Below are 20490 nucleotides of genomic sequence, written 5' to 3'. Positions count from 1 at the left end.
GATAAATTGGACAAGAAGAGAATAGAAACTTTCGAAATGTGGTGCTACAGAAGAATGCTGAAGATTAGATGGGTAGATTACATAACTAATGAGGAAGTATTGAATAGGATTGGGGAGAAGAGAAGTTTGTGGCACAACTTGACCAGAAGAAGGGATCGGTTGGTAGGACATGTTCTGAGGCATCAAGGGATCACCAATTTAGTATTGGAGGACAGCGTGGAGGGTAAAAATCGTAGAGGGAGACCAAGAGATGAATACACTAAGCAGATTCAGAAGGATGTAGGTTGCAGTAAGTACTGGGAGATGAAGAAGCTTGCACAGGATAGAGTAGCATGGAGAGCTGCATCAAACCAGTGTCAGGACTGAAGACCACAACAACAACAACATGTGAAGTCAAAGTAATTTTTCTTTTAATGATGCTACTCCTTCAGAGTGAACAGGCAGACACTTTCTGATGGCCTGTTTTGTCAGTATTTGCTGAATTTCCTGCAAATGTGGCGTCATTGAAAAGGAAGCGTGGCTTGTGACTTCATGATTGTTATGTCATTGATAGAGAGTGTGAATTGTGACATCATCACATTGACGTTATTTATAAAGTGGACATGACTTGTGATACCATGGAATGACCACACGTGGCGTCAAGAGGGTTCAAGGTCTGTCAAAGATTTTGTTGTTCTTATAGGCACTCTACAATCAGCAGTAGCATTTAAGATTAAAACAATTCCGGTTTTCTTCATCTTTAAAGTCCTTGGTGCAATCACACTATCTTTCTTATCTAACGTTCTGTTTCCACCTTTTTAATTTGAAATTTAGAAGTGTCATTAGTATCTTGACTCCACCAATTTCTGCCACAGACTATTTCTTTTTGTTCCTTTGTTTTATTATTATCTTTTACAGGTTGAACACCTTTATTTCTCGCCTAATATCTTCATTTATCCGTTCTCCTGTAATATGTATTCCATAATTCTTTAGCAATTTGTATTTAGTTTCATTTACACATTTATTGTATTCATGTTACATAGATACAATCATGATATGCTAAAGAAATTGAAATGTGACAGTGATTTAGTTTTGATTTTGTTTCATGTTCGAATTCAGAAAGTAATGTTAGCAGTGTGGTTCTTGAAGTTTTTCAGCGTAATGAGTGTTCCATGAGGTCTCGTGCTTGCAGTCGGATGACGTCGACATCTTGCCACTATATTTCGGCTGACAACAATTTAGTTATCTTCAGCTGAGTTTTACACTGTACACTGCTGATGTACGTCGCTGATTTTATACCTAAAATTTGCGCGGAAACGCATATTTATAGGCTAAAGCTGTAAGGGAGCACTCTCAGAGCCCTTTGTCGAGCTTTACTCCATCTGAGGATAGCAGGAACATGCGTACCAATAATGATGATGTTGCATGCACGCCCTCTGTAGGCCACCTACAGACCATCTACGAAGACCTGAGCTCTTCACGGCAGCGTAAAGAATGGTAAGAGTTATGAGACTGCGGAAAACTGGAGTCTACAGAAAACCACGTCAGTGTGGCAAAGGCTACATTGGTCAGGCCACATGCACAGTAGTTAAAACGTTGCATGGAATTTGATAGCCACATTCATCTTTCGCAGTCCAATAGGTAAGTAATAGCCGATAAATGTATCTCCACAGAAATTACGTGGATTATTCTGCCACGGAAATCTTAACCATTACAAGATACTTCTGGGATTCGATTATTAAGGAATCTGTGGAGAACCGTTTGGCAAACGGAGCTGGAGAATGCTGGCTGTTTCCAGCTGGTAAGCTGTGGGAACTGATGATTTCTTTAATACACTCCTGGAAATTGAAATAAGAACACCGTGAATTCATTGTCCCAGGAAGGGGAAACTTTATTGACACATTCCTGGGGTCAGATACATCACATGATCACACTGACAGAACCACAGGCACATAGACACAGGCAACAGAGCAAGCACAATGTCGGCACTAGTACAGTGTATATCCACCTTTCGCAGCAATGCAGGCTGCTATTCTCCCATGGAGACGATCGTAGAGATGCTGGATGTAGTCCTGTGGAACGGCTTGCCATGCCATTTCCACCTGGCGCCTCAGTTGGACCAGCGTTCGTGCTGGACGTGCAGACCGCGTGAGACGACGCTTCATCCAGTCCCAAACATGCTCAATGGGGGACAGATCCGGAGATCTTGCTGGCCAGGGTAGTTGACTTACACCTTCTAGAGCACGTTGGGTGGCACGGGATACATGCGGACGTGCATTGTCCTGTTGGAACAGCAAGTTCCCTTGCCGGTCTAGGAATGGTAGAACGATGGGTTCGATGACGGTTTGGATGTACCGTGCACTATTCAGTGTCCCCTCGACGATCACCAGTGGTGTACGGCCAGTGTAGGAGATCGCTCCCCACACCATGATGCCGGGTGTTGGCCCTGTGTGCCTCGGTCGTATGCAGTCCTGATTGTGGCGCTCACCTGCACGGCGCCAAACACGCATACGACCATCATTGGCACCAAGGCAGAAGCGACTCTCATCGCTGAAGACGACACGTCTCCATTCGTCCCTCCATTCACGCCTGTCGCGACACCACTGGAGGCGGGCTGCACGATGTTGGGGCGTGAGCGGAAGACGGCCTAACGGTGTGCGGGACCGTAGCCCAGCTTCATGGAGACGGTTGCGAATGGTCCTCGCCGATACCCCAGGAGCAACAGTGTCCCTAATTTGCTGGGAAGTGGCGGTGCGGTCCCCTACGGCACTGCGTAGGATCCTACGGTCTTGGCGTGTATCCGTGCGTCGCTGCGGTCCTGTCCCAGGTCGACGGGCACGTGCACCTTCCGCCGACCACTGGCGACAACATCGATGTACTGTGGAGACCTCACGCCCCACGTGTTGAGCAATTCGGCGGTACGTCCACCCGGCCTCCCGCATGCCCACTATACGCCCTCGCTCAAAGTCCGTCAACTGCACATACGGTTCACGTCCACGCTGTCGCGGCATGCTACCAGTGTTAAAGACTGCGATGGAGCTCCGTATGCCACGGCAAACTGGCTGACACTGACGGCGGCGGTGCACAAATGCTGCGCAGCTAGCGCCATTCGACGGCCAACACCGCGTTTCCTGGTGTGTCCGCTGTGCCGTGCGTGTGATCATTGCTTGTACAGCCCTCTCGCAGTGTCCGGAGCAAGTATGGTGGGTCTGAGACACCGGTGTCAATGTGTTCTTTTTTCCATTTCCAGGAGTGTATATTCAGAAAGGCAATATTTTACTCCCAATGACACACCTAAAAAGAACGAATTTTACTTTTCGTGACCATTGAGTTTAACTCTGTGACCCCACTATTCGACAGGGAGCCTGCATGCAGTATCACAGTTACGCATTTGTCTGCGAGCTTCAGATGACATAATGTTCGACAGAGGACGCTGAAACCGACAGAGGGGGCCCGTGTAGAGTTAACCTAGACAGATGTGCTTTCACGTCAGTTTAGGAATAAAGTCAGTGAATGGAATGTTGGAACTGTCAATAGTTTATGGAATTCAAACGTTACCTCCCATACGTTTTATCCAAACTTCTTTTTGATTGTGATGCAGCTTGATGCTATCCCAACCACTGGGCGTACTAAAATTTCACAGGTATAAACATAAAACCTTGTTGAGATGTTACAGATTACGTCTGGATCGCGTTATGAGTATTGTGCAAGGTTATCTGTTTATTTTATCCACACCTCGGGGGCCCTTCCTTCCCCATTACGTACGACGCCATTCGTCCAGTTCTTCTGTCGGATGCTATAATTTAATATGTGTTCGAACTGTACTCATGTGCTACTGTCATGATCATGTATTATGCATTACAGAGATCGTCCCCTACTCATCTAAAATGAAATGGTCATCTGTGATAGAGAAAATACTTCTCTGGTCTTCTGTGATGTTTAAGCTAATGTAATGCCGTATGAAAGCATCTTGTCTGTTGTCTCATTCGTATGTCATATAACTTTTACTAATTGCCGAAGAAATCAAATTTCAGGAAGCTTTCAAATACTTTTATTCTGTTTACTTTTTAAAAAATGATTTTTCGTAATCAATGAAAGCAATTTTATCAAATAATTTATAATTTCCATAATTGTTTGTTAATTTCATTGTGGTAAACAGTGTATAGCCCCTATAAGATCTGCCATTACAGAATTCGTGTTAAAAATTTGTTTATGAATACTTCTCCTATAATATTATGTTGGTGTATAACTTTGTAGCGTTTTTCCATAAGTTTAATAATCACAGCAGATACACATAATAGAGACTTTAGCCATCAATGATATATTCTTATTCCCTATTTACAACAGTCTGCCAACGTTGGGGTATCTTTTCGATTCCGCTACTGTAGAAATCACGTGGTTTCGAAGCGAAGAACTCGTCATGCTATTTTCGCAGAGCATTTCCATCCAGAAAGCAAGTTCCTTGAAGGTTGTTCGATAGAGAAGGGAAAAGGTAAAAACCTGAGTGCGCAAGATCGGGTGAATAAGGTGGGTACGGAACGACTTCCCAACCGACCTCCTGTATAGCGTTGTCAGTCTACAGAATGCGGACCGGCCCTGTCGTGGAATAGGATCTCTTCAGTCTCCCTGGCGGCTTTTCTTTTTCAGTTGCTGACAGTAAACGTCAGCAGTGATGGAAACACCTCGGGGAAGCAATTCGTACTACACCATACCGTTGCTGTTCCACCAGGCGCATGACGTTATCTTTGTACGGAGAGTTGCTGCTTTTTTGGGGCTCAACCATTCCTTTCTTTTCCCCATGTTTGCATAAATACACTATATCTCTTCGGCAGTAATGGTACAGGATACGAATGGTCGATGTTGTTCACGAACGAATTGATGAAGTCCAAGTAGAGATGAACTTAGAGCTTTTGTGATTTTCCCATTACATGCAAATGTCATACGATGGTGGAATGATCACAGTTCATCGGATTTGCCAGTTCTCAAGGTCACTGACGTGGATCATTGAGGATTAATGCGTTTAAACGATATTCATAAAACCTCTAAGGTCTTCCTGAAGGTAAGAGTCACTAGTGTCAAAAAGATCGTCCTTAAAATGAGAAAACCATTTTTTTGCCGTGCTCTGTCCAGTGGCATTGTCCCCATATAAGGCGCAAATTCTTCTGGCTGCCTCGGCCGCAGTCATCCCTATATTGAATGTCGGAAATGTTCCGATTTCTCCATTTGGAACTACATTTTCTAGCGTCAACAGCTCCACTCACTATCTCCAGATTTTATTTGTTTATTTAATTGTATGGCTAGAGCCCCCCGTCGGGCAGACCGTTCGCCGGGTGCCGTTCTTTCAATGTGACGCCACTTCGGCGACCTGCAGTCGATGAGGATGATAGGATGATGATGAGGACAGCACAACACCCAGTCCCTGGGCGGAGAAAGTTCCCCGACCCAGGCGGGAATCGAAACTGGCCCAGAGGATTGACAATCCATCACGCTGACCATTCAGCTAGCGGGGGCGGACACTATCTCCAGATGACAATATGTAAAAATCCAAATAGCAACAGCGAATTCTTCATTTGTGTGGCCACAGTGTCCGTAGTTGCTTTATAATTCATGAGGGTATTTCCGATCCGTCGTTGCAACTACAAAAATGCGTGATTTTTTCACCAGAGGCGTTTCGCTTTATTGAGGTAAAGCATAATCAGTGGTCTGTAATTAAGTTATTTACATTCTGATTTGCCTTTTAGATAGAAAAACAGTTCGTTATGAATAGGTTGATTTGTACTTACGGTGATTTTTTGACTGATTTCTCGCTTACACCGGGAAATGCCCTCTGCTAACACATCGCTGTTTTTCTGTGCTGGACACTGATAATTTTGGTCAAATTTTTAGATGTTCTGCAGCACTATACATTTCTCACAACACACTTTTATGCACACCGCTGTATTCTGTTTATTTTTGTCCTTCAAGTATGAGTTGCTGTTTGTGTTTTTTGTACTGTTGCCAGCATAATCTTTCCACTACTTTGTCTTTGGCCTACAATTTTGTTTTAAATTAGATTATTGTATGTGTGCAATTCTATTTAAGTATGTTTCTGTGTATTTATGTACAGTGTAAGCGTAGAGAAGGAATAGTGATGAAGAGAATTTTTTTATGTGAGGGGAAAACCGTGATGAGTGCTCATAAGTATATAGCAGTGCGATGGAGTGTGAGTTAGAGGAGAAGGTGAGGAGCGAGAAGTGAAATGAAAATTTGATTGGGGGGCGGGGGTGTTGTGGGAGAGCACGAGGCGGTGAAGGATGGAAAAGGCTCTTTTTTCATGTAACTTCATCAATTATTCTACATAGAGTCTCGTTTCCAATATTTACCTGATCATTCAGCAAGTGCTTATTTTGTGTTAATGCTTTTTGTATGTGGAAATTTTCTTGGAGAGGGAGGAGGTGTCTGCCTTTACTGATTTTTATGATATTCATATCGTTTTCAATATTTCTTGGTCTATGGTGTTCTTCGTTTAGATGATCCAAAAATGTTGAATGATTTGTACCGTATGTGAACGCTCTGATGTGTTCTTTATATCTTGTGTCAAACATCCTGCCAGTCTTTCCGATGTACATCTTCTCACAATCTCTGCAACTGAGCTGATAGATACAACATTGTTGGTATCTGTCTGGTTTTGATTTTAGTTTTTGGATCTGCTTTTGTATGGAATTGTTTGTTTTGTAAGCAATGTTTATGCCTTGTTTTTTGAATATGTTTTCTATTTTACGAGTGAATTTGTTGTGGTAGATCATTATATGCCAATTTTTTTGTTGTAGTGCAAGTTGTACGAGTTAGTGTGGTTTGGTTACTTTTTTTTCATTATTTGTCTCTTTATTTTTTTGTTAGTTTGTCTACCATTGTTTCTTTGTGTCCATTTTTATGCTATATATTTTATAATGGATAATTCTTTCTGGTAATTAGAAGTGTTTAGGGGGATCCTGTTCAGCCTGTTTAACATGTATCTGATTGCTGTTTGTTTGTGGTTCTGTGGGTTTGAAGTTTCATTTAAGACAATGTCACCTGTTGTGGGTTTTCTGTGTATGTCAAATGTGTGTTTATTATTGTCTTTTCTTATGGTTATGTCTAAAACGTTGAGTGTGTTTTCTTCTATTAGGATCTTTATGTTTCTGCGTACAGTATTTATGTCTTTGTTCCCCCCCACTCGCAGCTTCATTTCACTTCTCGCTCCTCAGCTTCTGCTCTAACTCACACTCCATCATACTGCTATATACTTACGTCCACTAATCATAGTTTCCCCCTCATCACATAAAAAAATATTCTCTCCATCGCTATTCCTTGTCTGCTCTTATACAGAAACATACTTGAATAGAATTACACACATACAATAATCTAATTTTTTTTTTTAATTGTAGGTCAAAGACAAAATAGTGGCAAGGTTATGCTGGTTACCGTACAAAAACACAAACAGCAACACACACTTGAAGTACAAAAACAAACGGAATACAGGTGTGTGCATTAAAGTGTGTTGTCAGAAATGCATAGTGCTGCAGAACATCTAAAAATTTGACAAAAATTATCAGTGTCTAGCACAGAAAAACAACGATGTGTTAGCACACAGCATTTCCCGATGTAAGCGAGAAATCAGTCAAAAAATCACCGTAAGTACAAATAAACCTATTCTTAACGAACTGTTTTTCGATCTGAAAAGCAAATCAAAATGTAAATAACTTAACTACAGACCACTGATTATGCTTTACCTCAATAAAGCGAAACGCGTCTGGTGAAAAATTCACGCATTTTTGTAGTTTCAACAACGGATCAAAAATACCCTCATGAGCAACAGCGAACTACAATTAAAAAGTGACGAGTATACTAACATGCATAACAAGAAGTTACAAACTTACGCACCAGCTTAATACATACACATCAATGAATTACTCTGAAGGAGATTTCATACTCTATGGACAATAGATTTTAAGCAAAGTTATTCAAGTCTTCCTTTGAGTTAGTGTAGCCCATGCTATTGCTACATTCTTTTCGTCTGACATGCCTCCACTAGTTCAACAATAATTTAACTCCTTTTGTCAAACATGTTTTAACTTTGCATATGTAATTAATGAGCACATAGCTTATATTATTTGACCCTTAATGTTGACAAAGGTATGTTTATTTCAGTTGCTATTGGACCAGCCAGCATTAATACTTATGTCTGTTGTTATGCCTACTTCATTTCATTGTTATTCTAATAGGATCATAGTTTACAGAAAAACTGGAGCTTCTGGAAAATTGAAAGGTGAATTTATTTATTACTACCACATTCGACTGTGTACACTTTCTTGTCTGTGTTGAAAATAAGTTTCTCTGTTATTTATGTTATCATTTTAACCTTCCTTTCTATATTTCTTTAAGATCTGTTCATGCCAGAGTTATTTTTCCTTAACAAGCTATTATTTTCTTAGAAACTGCATCACGCACTATACAACGGTAATTTTTTTTGACAATCGATTTTGGTTACTGACAGTCCTTGTGCCATAAAAGACGTATTTAACTATCAATTCCACTTATGCATCCATATCTGTATTTAACAAGGAACTTTGTATACGAGTGTCACTTCTCCCACTTCCTGTTCGAGTCGCGAATAATTCGCGGGAAGCCTCCCTGTGAGCTCGAATCGAACTAATTTTATCTGCATGGTCTTTTCGCAATATATACTTAGGAGCAGTGCTTTTTTTCTGAAAAAAAGTTTGAGGGTACTCCGACATTGGCTATAATACAGCGAAAATTACTTATTACTGAAGCATGGGATACCACCCGTCTACTTTTAGCCATGATGACATCAACATGTCGAACTAAAAAAAATGTATAGGACTCTTCAGTTGACTCTAGCTCAAATGAAGCAGGCGATACCGAGAAACACCCAAACATACAAGAGAATGTGGTATCGAACACTACAGTTTACCACCACCTCAAATGAAGCATGCGATTCCCATCAACTCTTGAACAATAAAAGGAAATGGTATCGTACACTTCAATTGAACTATAATACACCTCAGATGAAACAGGTGAGTCCAATCAACCCTCCAGTCAATGACATCGCTTTCCCCACAAAAACTGTATTGTTATCGTTCGTATTGCAATTACCAATGAAATAAAAAATTTACGTCCGTGAAATAAATCTTTGGCATTCTTCCAAGTTCTCAACATCGTAAAAAAATTACTTTGTCGACGAAAAACTTTTGGGGGTACGCATCCCCCAGCGTTCCCCCAGAAACACAGCACTGCTTAGGAGGAAGCATTATATTTGTTGACTCTTCTAGGAACATTAATAGTAAACCATACCGAGATGCAGAACGCCTCCCTTGTAGCGTCTGCCACTAGACCTGGTTTATCATCTCTGTGACCTTTTCGTGCTTACTAAATGAACATATAATGAAAAGTGGTGCTCTCCTGTGGATCTTCTATTTTTTTTCTATCAATCCCATCTGTATTGATTCCATAGTGACGAGCAATAGTCGAGTATCATTCGAACGAAGGTTTTGTAAGCTGCCTCCTTTGTTGGTGGACTACATTTCGTGAGTATTCTTCCAGTGAAGCACAGTCTGGCTTCTGCCTTTTCTGCGGTTACTTTTATATGGTCGTTCCACTTCCAGTCATTCCACATGCATACTCCTAGATATGTTGTGCAAATAACTGCTTCCAGAGATTGTTCTGCAATCGTATAATCTTGCAATAATGGGTCTTTCGGTCTATGTATTTTCAATACGCAACATTTATTTATGTTGCGAGTCAACTGCCACTGCTGCACCGTGCATAACTGCATCATATATATATATATATATGTATATATATATATATATATATATATATATATATATATATATATATGTGTGTGTGTGTGTGGTGGTCCATTGATAGTGACCGGCCAAATATCTCACGAAATAAGCATCAAACAAAAACTACAAAGAACGAAACTCGTATAGCTTGAAGGGGGAAACCAGATGACTGTATGGTTGGCCCGCTAGATGGCGCTGCCATAGGTCAAACGGATATCAACTGCGTTTTTTTAAATAGGAACCCCCATTTTTTATTACATATTCGTGTGGAACGTAAAGAATTATGAATGTTTTAGTTGGACCACTTTTTTCGCTTTGTAACAGATGGCGCTGTAATAGTCACAAACGTATAAGGACGTGGCATCACGTAACATTCCGCCAGTACGGACGGTATTTGCTTCGTGATACATTACCCGTGTTAAAATGGACCGTTTACCAATTGCGGAAAAGGTCGATATCGTGTTGATGTATGGCTATTGTGATCAAAATTCCCAACGGGCATGTGCTATGCATGCTGCTCGATATCCTGGACGACATCATCCAAGTGTCCGGACCGTTCGCCGGATAGTTACGTTATTTAAAGAAACAGGAAGTGTTCAGCCACATGTGAAACGTCAACCACGACCTGCAACAAATGATGATGCCCAAGTAGGTGTTTTAGCTGCTGTCGCCGCTAGTCCGCACATCAGTAGCAGACAAATTGCGCGAGAATCGGGAATCTAAAAACGTCGGTGTTGAGAATGCTACACTAACATCGATTGCACCCGTACCATATTTCTATGCACCAGGAATTGCATGGCGACGACTTTGAACGTCTTGTACAGTTCTGACACTGGACACAAGAGAAATTACGGGACGGTGATAGAGTTTTTGCACGCGTTCTATTTAGAGACGGAGCGCCATTCACCAACAGCGGTAACGCAAACCGGCAAAATATGCACTATTGGGCAACGGAAAATCCACGATGGCTGCGACAAGTGGAACATCAGCGACCTTGGCGGGTTAATGTATGACGCGGCATTACGGGAGGAAGGACAATTGGCCCCCATTTTATCGATGGCAGTCTAATTGGTGCAATGTACACTTATTTCCTACGTAATGTTCTACCGATGTTACTACAAGATGTTTCACTGCATGACAGAATGGCGATGTACTTCCAACATGATGGATGTCCGGGACGTAGCTCGCGTGCGGTTGAAGCGGTATTGAATAGCATATTTCATGACAGGTGGATTGGTCGTCGAAGCACCATACCATGGCCCGCACCTTCACCGGATCTGACGTCCTAGGATTTCTTTCTGTGGGGAAAGTTGAAGGATATTTGCTACCGTGATCCACCGACAACGCCTGACAACATGCGTCAGCGCATTGTCAATGCACGTGCGAACATTACGGAAGGTGAACTACCTTCTGTTGAGAGGAATGTCGTTACACGTATTGCCAAATGCATTGAGGTTGACGGACATAATTTTGAGCACGTATTGCATTAATGTGGTATTTGCAGGTAATCACGCTATAACAGCATGCGTTCTCAGAAACGATAAGTTCACAAAGGTACATGTATCACATTGGAACAACCGAAATAAAATGTTCAAACGTACCTACGTTCTGTATTTTAATTTAAAAACCTACCTGTTACCAACGGTTCGTCTAAAATTGTGAGCCATATGTTTGAGACTATTACAGCGCCATCTATCACAAAGCGAAAAAAGTGGTCCAACTAAAACATTCATTTTTCTTTACGTACTACACGAATACGTAATAAAAATGGGGGTTACTATTTAAAAAACCGCAGTTGATATCCGTTTGACCTATGGCAGCGCCATCTAGCTGGCCAACCATAGCGCCATCTGGTTTCCCCCTTCAAGCTAGAGAAGTTTCATTCTTTGTAGTTTTTTCGTTTGATACTTATTTCGTGAGATATTTGGTCCGGTCACGATCAATGGACTCCCCTGTATAATGAACCTGACTTTTCTCCATTGATAATGGCATGCTGCATTCTGTTTGCTTGAAACTCTCAGTCCACCCACAAAGTTGTTCTGATATTCCGTGCGCTCGCAGTTTGTTCATTAGGCGGCAGTGGGGAACCGAATCGAATGCCTTGCGGAAATCAAAGAACACAGCATCAACCTGCTATTGCTTTCTGGGTCTCATGGATGAGCAAAATGAGCTGGGTTTCACGTGGCCGTTGTTTCTAGAACCCATGTTGACTTCTACACAGCAGATTTTCGGTCTAGAGAAATGTCATAATACGCGAACATAAATCTTGTTCCAAAATTCTACAACTAACCGACGTCAGAGATATAGGCCTACAGTTCCGCCGCCTGTTCGACGACCTCTGTCAAAAACGGGAATGGCCTGTGCTTCTTTCTAATCATCAGGAACGCTTCGCTCCTACAAAGAGCTACGGTATACTGCTGCTAGAAGGGGGACAAGTTCTTTCACATCATCTGTGTAGAATCATATTGGTATGACGCCAGCTCCAGTGACTTTCCACTTGTTGAGCTATTTCGGTTGGTTTGCTCTCCTATGGGCACTCATTTCGGTATCAGACATTTTGTCTTCGTGCGACAATTTAATGGAGACATTACAGAACGATCTTCCTTGTAAAACAACTATAGAAAAAGACGTTTAGTATTTAGACCTTTTCTGTGACGTCATCGTTTCAGTGCCATTGTGATTACAGTGTCTGGACAGATAGCTTCGATCCGTTTACTGATCTAACGAGAAGTTCGTGTCTGTTTGTCACCAGCATATCGAAGATGCTGCGTTCACGAGTCGGTTCTCTGATTCACAGCTTAAGATAACTTCTGGATAAGACATTTAATACAATTCCACTTGATTTTCTGTCTCTGCTACCCGTCCTAATGACTTGACCTCCCAGTCTATAGCTGGTCAGTAGAAGCTCCGCCTACTATTATTAAATTTACGTGAAATATTCTCAAAGTCTCCGCTCAAATGTTCCGCCATTACTGCTCCGTAGGAAACGATTGTAAAAACATCCCATGACCATGTTTGATTCACCTTCAGTACTTGTATTCATCTAAAGTATTTCGCATTCGGAATCCGTGCTAATCTCACTAGTTATTATCGTATTTTTATGTCTATAAACACACCTCCACCACCAGCGTGTATGTGGGCATTGTTATTGTTTATAAGCGAGACTAGTTTCCGGACCTTTCCATACATTTTCCTGCAGTTAACTAATGCTATGTTAACATTTTATTCTCCGAATTGCTATGACGAATGCTACGCTGCCTGGAATCAAAACACATTAGGCCGCCTATCCTAAAAGTCCTACATATGTTGTTGTTGTGGTCTTCAGTCCAGAGACTGGTTTGATGCAGTTCTCCATGTTACTCTATCCTATGCTTGCTTCTTCATCTCCCAGTACCTACTGCTACCTACATCCTTCTGAATCTGTTTAGTGTATTCATCTTTTGGTCTCCCTCTACGATTACATATGTTCACCACACGAACTCCGCTTCCCTATTTGTTGCTCTCTACGTGTAGTGCACGCCTGGCCTGTTAGGGGCCACCCTACAATTCTCCACCCGGTAGCAGAGGTCGAGAAATTTGTATCCGATACCGTCGCAGAATGGTCTGTGCCCTGATTTTGACCTTCCACTAATTTTCAGATCAGAGGACCACGATCGGTTCTAGGAACGACGCTGCAAAACGATAGCTCTGCTTCCACCTCGTGGGTGAGGATAGCTGTCTTCAACAAATTCACCCAGCCACCTGCAGGAACCGAGGATGGCCTCTGAACACTGACGGCAGACATCATTCTCGCCTACATGAGCTACGATTTCCAGGTGGCTGCAATCAGTGTGCTCAACTGGCGGCGGATGCTCCTCTACGTCTCGGACAGACCCCCCACCCTCTGCGCTTGTCTAGACATCTCAGGAAGATCGGCCACAATGTAATAACTGAGCAAAATCTTGAAATGATCCATTTTGTATAACTCTTAGTGTCACAACCACGTACTTCTGTCTTTCAATGTAAACTCGATTGGGAGACAGAAGTATGAGTTGTGGTATGAAAAGTTATCCCGATATGGAGCATAACAAGATTTTGATTAGTTACTGCAGTTGTGGAATCCACTGACCAGCTATTACAAGAAACTTCTCTTGCAGACCATCCATTATAAATAACTTCACTAATATGGATATGACTCACACTGCACCAGTAGAATTAACGTCTATCATAAAATTCTTGATATCCAAAAACTTTTGGGTCATTAATTAAAAGAATGTTTTTTTTCTGAGTTAAGGAACATATTAAATTAATTGTGTAACCAGTCATCTATCAGCGGAACATTTACCCAATGGTTGAGACATGCTGAAGTTCAGCCTTTTTATAAGTAAGGAGGTAGTGAAATACCTTCAAATTTCCATTGAATTCCACTTTTTCTAGCATTCTTGAAAATTTTACTAGCAGTCTTGAAAGTTTTGTAAAAGGTGAAATACAATCTACCTTTCAACCATTTGATTGCAAATAATGCGTTTTCAAAGATACATGGTTATCTACAGATACAGTGAGAAAGTATGTTATTCATTGGACAATAAATTATGGGTTACTGGTAATATTTTGTGTCCTACCAAAGGCATTCAACCATACAAACCACAGTATCTTTTTAAGTAACTTAGAACATTATGGAGTGAAAGGGAATGATTCAAAATAGTTCACATCGTATCTCTGACAAGAAACAAAGGGTTTTGTAGGAAAGAATCCTGTAATGAGCTATCAGGCATCATTCAATTGTATCTTATTACACGTAGTGTTCACATTTAGGGCCCCTTTTTCTTGTGCCCTTTCTTTTTCCTGTGCCCTTATTTTTTCCTATGTATATCTGTGACCTTCCACCAGTAACATTACTAGAGGCCAAAGCTGCTTTGTTTTCGGATGACACAAACATTGCAATGAATAGTAATTCAAGCATAGCTTTAGAAAGATTAGTTAATAAAATTTTCGTGGACGTTAATAAATGGTTTCTAGCCAATTGTTTGTGACAAAAAAAACCTAACTTGTAACAGTCCCCCCTCTCCCGAGTAATGATGTAGATGTAGATATCTCTTTGATGATGCGTTGTTATAACATTCTAGAATTATTATATGCACCTCAGCGCATTGTACATTTACATGTTTTGTGACAAGCTTGTTATTACTTTTCAAGTGAAAATATGTTTAAGATTTTTTGACCATTTCCACATGCATGAGGAGTATGGAAGGTACATTAGCATACTTCGTTTCCTTTTGTAAATATGTGTTATGTGTTCTTGTTGTGTGAAATGTTCTACATCCTTGAGGACCTTCTCACTATGGATCAATGGAACACTAAGTGCATCTCATTTTAAACGATTTGATCTAATAAAAGATAAAATGTGTTAACAGAGCGTTTCTAAAGTACTGTATGCTTGGTGACACAGTCAAATACAACGTGTCTACCAAAAAGATACATAGAACCGACGTCAAAAATACATTACGCGGCAGCAGAAACTGCACAGCAGATACTCACTCATAGACGGCTCGCACGTACTCGGATTCGCTGTCTGCTTGGGCGTTCACGTTACGCCCCATCGCCGTCTCTGCAAAAGAGAAAGGTACTCTTAAAATGAGAGCCTTACGAAATTGTAGTGATAAATTACGAACATAGAATTACTGAGATAAATATGTATTACTAATGTTACACTCTGACGGAAAAAATCGCAACACGAAAAAAATTAATGTAGAGTAATGAAATTTCGTAATACATTTGTCTAGGTAACATATACAGAGTGAGTCAGGAGGAAAGGTACATGCTTTGACGGGTGATGCTACTGGTGATTGTAAACAAAAATCTTCTAATAAAAATATGCCCTTTTCTGAACTGCATCCAGGTAAACCAATGGAAACAGCTAGGAATGGAAAAGTTGCAGGTGACGGCAAATTAAGATAGAGTTATGTTACGGTTTGTTTAATTGTGTACATATCCTCACAGTCCACCGTCAACTTTAATTTTTTTTTTAGTGGTTCAAATGGCTCTGAGCACTATGGGACTTAACATCTGAGGTCATCAGTCACTTCAATTATTGCAGCTGCTCTTGTAGACAGGTGTTGTGTCGCCGACCGGAGCTCAGTTAAGCATTCCTTTACCTGAGCACACCGAGCGAGGTGGCGCAGTGGTTAGCACACTGGACTCGCATTCGGGAGGACGACGGTTCAATCCCGTCTCCGGCCATCCTGATTTAGGTTTTCCGTGATTTCCCTAAATCGTTTCAGGCAAATGCCGGGATGGTTCCTATGAAAGGGCACGGCCGATTTCCTTACCAATCCTTCCCTAACCCGAGCTTGCGGTCCGTCTCTAATGACCTCGTTGTCGACGAGACGTTAAACACTACCCACCACTACCCACCTGAGCACAAGCACGTGAAATACAAGTGAGAAGGTCGTCACTTGTGTCCACTCTGCGCTTGAAGACGTCGCTCTTCAGCCACACCCACAAACAGTAATGCAATTGGGTAAAGTCGGGTGACCTCAGTGACCAAGCAATGACTCCACGGCGACCGATCCAACGAGCAGGATACGTTGTGTTGAGATACTGTGTCACTGGTCGTAGGGAATGTGTAGGAGCTCCGTCCTGCTGAAAGTACATACGAGCTCGTGTTACCAAAGGGATATTCTCCACGTATTCTGGTAACACATTTTGAAGAAACCCAAGAGACCATATCCGAGTAAGACGGTTATCTGAAACAACTGGACCGATGAGTTGGTCATCAATAATACAGCACCACACGTTGACTGAGAAACGTCGTTGAATATTCGTTTTCAGAGTAGCGTGCACATTTTCATTTGCCCGTACATGAGAGTTGCGCTTGTTGTTGATTCCGTTGCGGGTAAATGTTGACTCATCAGTGAACAAAATACGTGGAATTATTCGCTCATTGGCAATGGTCCATTGACAGAATTCTTGCTGGGCGGCAGCATCTCCTTCACGCAGATGTTTTATAATCTGCCGATGAAGGGGGTACAGCCCGTGCTCGTGTACTGTGCGTATCACTCGTGTTTGTGGAATACCAAGTTGGGCAGCAATTCTTCTAGAACTAGTAGTAGGGTTGCGTTCCACTACTTGAAGAATGTTCTCAACTTCATTAAGAGTTTTGTTGTGCGGGATGTTCAGAGACAACATTTACGCTGGGAAGCGTACCACGCTCACGCTTCTACTTACGTAGAAGACGCTGACACAATTTTGACAAGGTCGTTCATTTGTTACCTATTCACAGTTAAAAGGCAAAGAAGTTCACTGCTCAAAAGTCAGCGATATAACGTCCTCTGTCCATACCTTCCGTCAACCAGTTTCTTCCTAATAATTTTTAGTTGATAAGATGTATTTCTGGCTGAGATAAGTCTACTGATATCAAACATAAGTCTTGATTTGAGGAAGAAATTTCAGAGAATGTACATTTGGAGCACACTATTGTATAGTAGTGAAACACAGACTGTGGGAAAACCTCAACAGTAGAGAATCCACTCATATGAGGTCCAATGCTACAGAAGAATGTTGAAAATTAGGTGGACTGATTAAGTAAGGAATGAGGAGGTACTCTGCAGAATCGGCGAGGAAAGAAATATATGGAAAACACTATGAAGAAGAAGGGACAGGATGATAGGACATCTGTTAAGACGTCAGGAAATAATTTCCAAGGGGCTAGAATTGAAATACATCCAGCAGATATTAGAGGATGTAGGTCGCAATTGCTATTCTCAGATCTAAAGGTTACCTCAGGAGAGGAATTCATGGCGGGCCGCATCAAACCAGTCAGAAGACAGTTGACTAAAAAAAAAAAAAAATCCCCTTGTATGTAAATACATATTTTTATTCTCTATCTAGTCTACTTCTTTCCTTATGTACATATCACAGACAGCGCCAGCATAATAATTAATTTTATTTTTACTTTAAACTGTGCGAACTCCACAAACCGTACAGATATGTCTCTTGTTTTATAACAGCGCAATGCAGACGTTTATGATCTTCTTGACTGAACTTGGCTGAAACTGATTTTCAAAATATCTCTTTTGAATCTACTACTAACTCTAGGCTACTGAATAATGTATATGTTCATCTCTACTCGCCACCGCCGCTTCGCCTCAGTCCGTTAATAAGTCTTCCTCTTCTCCCTGTTCAGGGGTTGGTACTTGTGTCAAACTAACTTCTCTCACTAATTTTCCAATGCAAGTGGAGTAGGAAACAGATTTCAGTTTAGACACCAATGGACTAAAAGCGGTACTGCTGATGGTTCAGTGATTACATGTCTCAAGAGGCCATATACCGTCAACTTGTAAACTTCTATGGGAAGTTTATTTAATTCCAGCGGCTACTTTGCCATCCAGATCAAAAATTTGAATTTTCACCAATCGACATTACGTTGCTGTCAAAGCTAAAAGTCTCCAACAGACCAAATTTGATAACTGCTACTGCCTCACAAAGGATGTCTCAAAATAGTAACTCGCCGTTTAGGTGTCAAAAACTTCCTTCGTATCATAACAACTTCCAAAATTGCAACACGCTCCCGTTCTGAATCAATAATTCACATCTATTACCAACCAGAGAGAGTGTCAGAAAAACGCGTCAATCTCATTAAACAACCAAAGAAGCACGCGTTTTTCTTTTTCTTTTTTTTTTACCCATGGTAACAATAACTTTGGCTTTTGCGGATGGCTATCGTTGCTCATACTTGTGGCCAGCTTCGTGCCTTTCGTTTATATCAGCCAGCCACGGATTTTACGCCTTTCTGCATGCCTCTCGCGTTTGCATAAGCTCCATTTCCCTTTTCTCTTACTTATCTCAAACACTTAACACATACATACCTAAAATCTTATCGCTAAGAAAATGTCAATTAATCCTTTTTTGTTGATCAATACCAGACATCGTTAGTTCTGTCATCATCCGTAGCAATAGCAGCACTACACTTTGGCCCGTGATGTCAAGTATAACTTCTACTCACACTAACTCGCAGGAATTGTCTACTTCAATTTCACTACAAAATAAACAACTACTAACAGCAACAAAAATGGCACCAACAATTGTATTTAATCTATCCTTCCTCAACGTCTTTCGGTCCTATTTCGACTGAACTTATCTTCTGCTTTAGCCAGCTTTCAGTTGTCTACCTATAACGATTTCAGCTTCAGTGGTTTCTTTTAGCGCTTGGAGCTCTGTTTCTTCCCCTACACAGCTGCGACAACTTACAGTCACGGACTGTTCTTAGCTCTACCCTGGTCCTGTGTTTTCCTTGCACCGTTTGAGGCTGAGGCCCTTTCTTATACTTCCCAAGGCCCTCTAACCTTAAAAAAATCCCAATCCACTCCACACAGCCCCCTCTACCCGTGTAGCCGGCTTCTGTCAAATTTTGCGTAAAAAATTCTAATTTTTGTATAAAAACGTTATTCAGGTAATACAACCCAACTACCCCCATAGGTGGAGGTAGAGGTGATAAGAAGTGACATGTAAAAATATTCGATAACGACCGATATTAGTATCACATCCATGGTTTTCGGGGTCTCTAGAATTATTGGTGACTGTCATGATGACGTTTCACCCCTAGAGTTGGGGGTAGCAGGGGGTGCAAAGACAGCGAAATATCAGCATATCTCTATAACACTTGAAAGAATTTCTGCCAAAATTGGTACACATATCTCATTTGCTGTCCAGAAAAATTTACTGTGACAGTAAGATATCCCAATCACACGCATTGCAGAGTGTTTGGGTTGAAAAGGAGTGACATAAAAGCATAAAGTCTGGAGCAATTTCAACCAAATTTGGAATATTCGTGACTTATTAATTGAAAAAAGAATAAAAAAAAGATACTGTGGGAATAAAATATCTCCACTGAGGCTAGAGATGAGGGCGACAATGAGAAGGTGTGACATGTGGGAAGATCCAAAAACATCCTGTTGGGTTTATTTCTTGGAATTAGTTTATGTGGAATAGTTTAAAAGTATGATGCGCAGTCTGTCTCTCATGTGTGCTTTCCAGCGCATCAAGCACATCGTGAATTGGGCCAAAGATCATGCCACATGGTTCAATACCACAGAGACACTTTAACTTCCTGTCTAGAGTCGGATGGAGTACAACAGATGAAAAATCAGTTGCCAGCGGCAGTCTTTTTTCCGAAAACGACAGGAATTTGAATAATCAGTTTCAAATTTAATTTAATGCACAAGAAATCACTGTGTTTCATCTATTTTGTGCATGTAAATGCGTCTGCTTTGTATGTGTGTGCCTATTTAGAAAGAAAAAGAGGCATTGCAGTGCATGTCGGGCACAGTTAGCCAATAAATAAAAAGAAACCGGACGAGTGGGAGTAAGAAACGTGCTTAACGAAGTATACAGATAGTACATCCATCCCGTGAATCGAGAATCTGGACGATTTTTGCGTTAACGATATCGATGCCGGCATAATATCCGTCCAGGGAGTGTTTTAAGTTTTAAGTTTAAATTTTTTTGTCTAATTTCACATTTGCTATTGTAAATTCTCATTTATTTTATTAATTTAGGAGTTATATTAACATGTTATACTAACCGGCAATTGCGAATACGTTGAATTCGCCTCCTCTCGTCCCTGTTGCGATTACTAGTAAAATCTGACAGCAGTCTGCACAGAAGAAAAAGGTACAGCTGGCCATAGGGCTACCGTTGATGTGCA

General features: G+C 41.2%; 1 protein-coding gene across 1 annotated transcript in view; it reads right to left on the bottom strand.

Moving 5' to 3' along the window:
• LOC124596297 (cytochrome P450 4c3) overlaps positions 1-20490 on the bottom strand; it is a 293573-nt gene that overhangs the window by 208637 nt on the left and 64446 nt on the right. The window contains exon 5 of the mRNA XM_047135397.1: positions 15324-15393. Within this exon, the coding sequence (XP_046991353.1) occupies positions 15324-15393 (70 nt within the window). The remainder of the gene's footprint in view (positions 1-15323; positions 15394-20490) is intronic.

This window comes from Schistocerca americana, chromosome 1 (genome assembly GCF_021461395.2).
Source record: "Schistocerca americana isolate TAMUIC-IGC-003095 chromosome 1, iqSchAmer2.1, whole genome shotgun sequence".
Lineage (NCBI taxonomy): Eukaryota > Metazoa > Arthropoda > Insecta > Orthoptera > Acrididae > Schistocerca > Schistocerca americana.
Note: the sequence above shows the minus strand (reverse complement) of the source record. Positions and strands in the feature narration are given on the sequence as shown.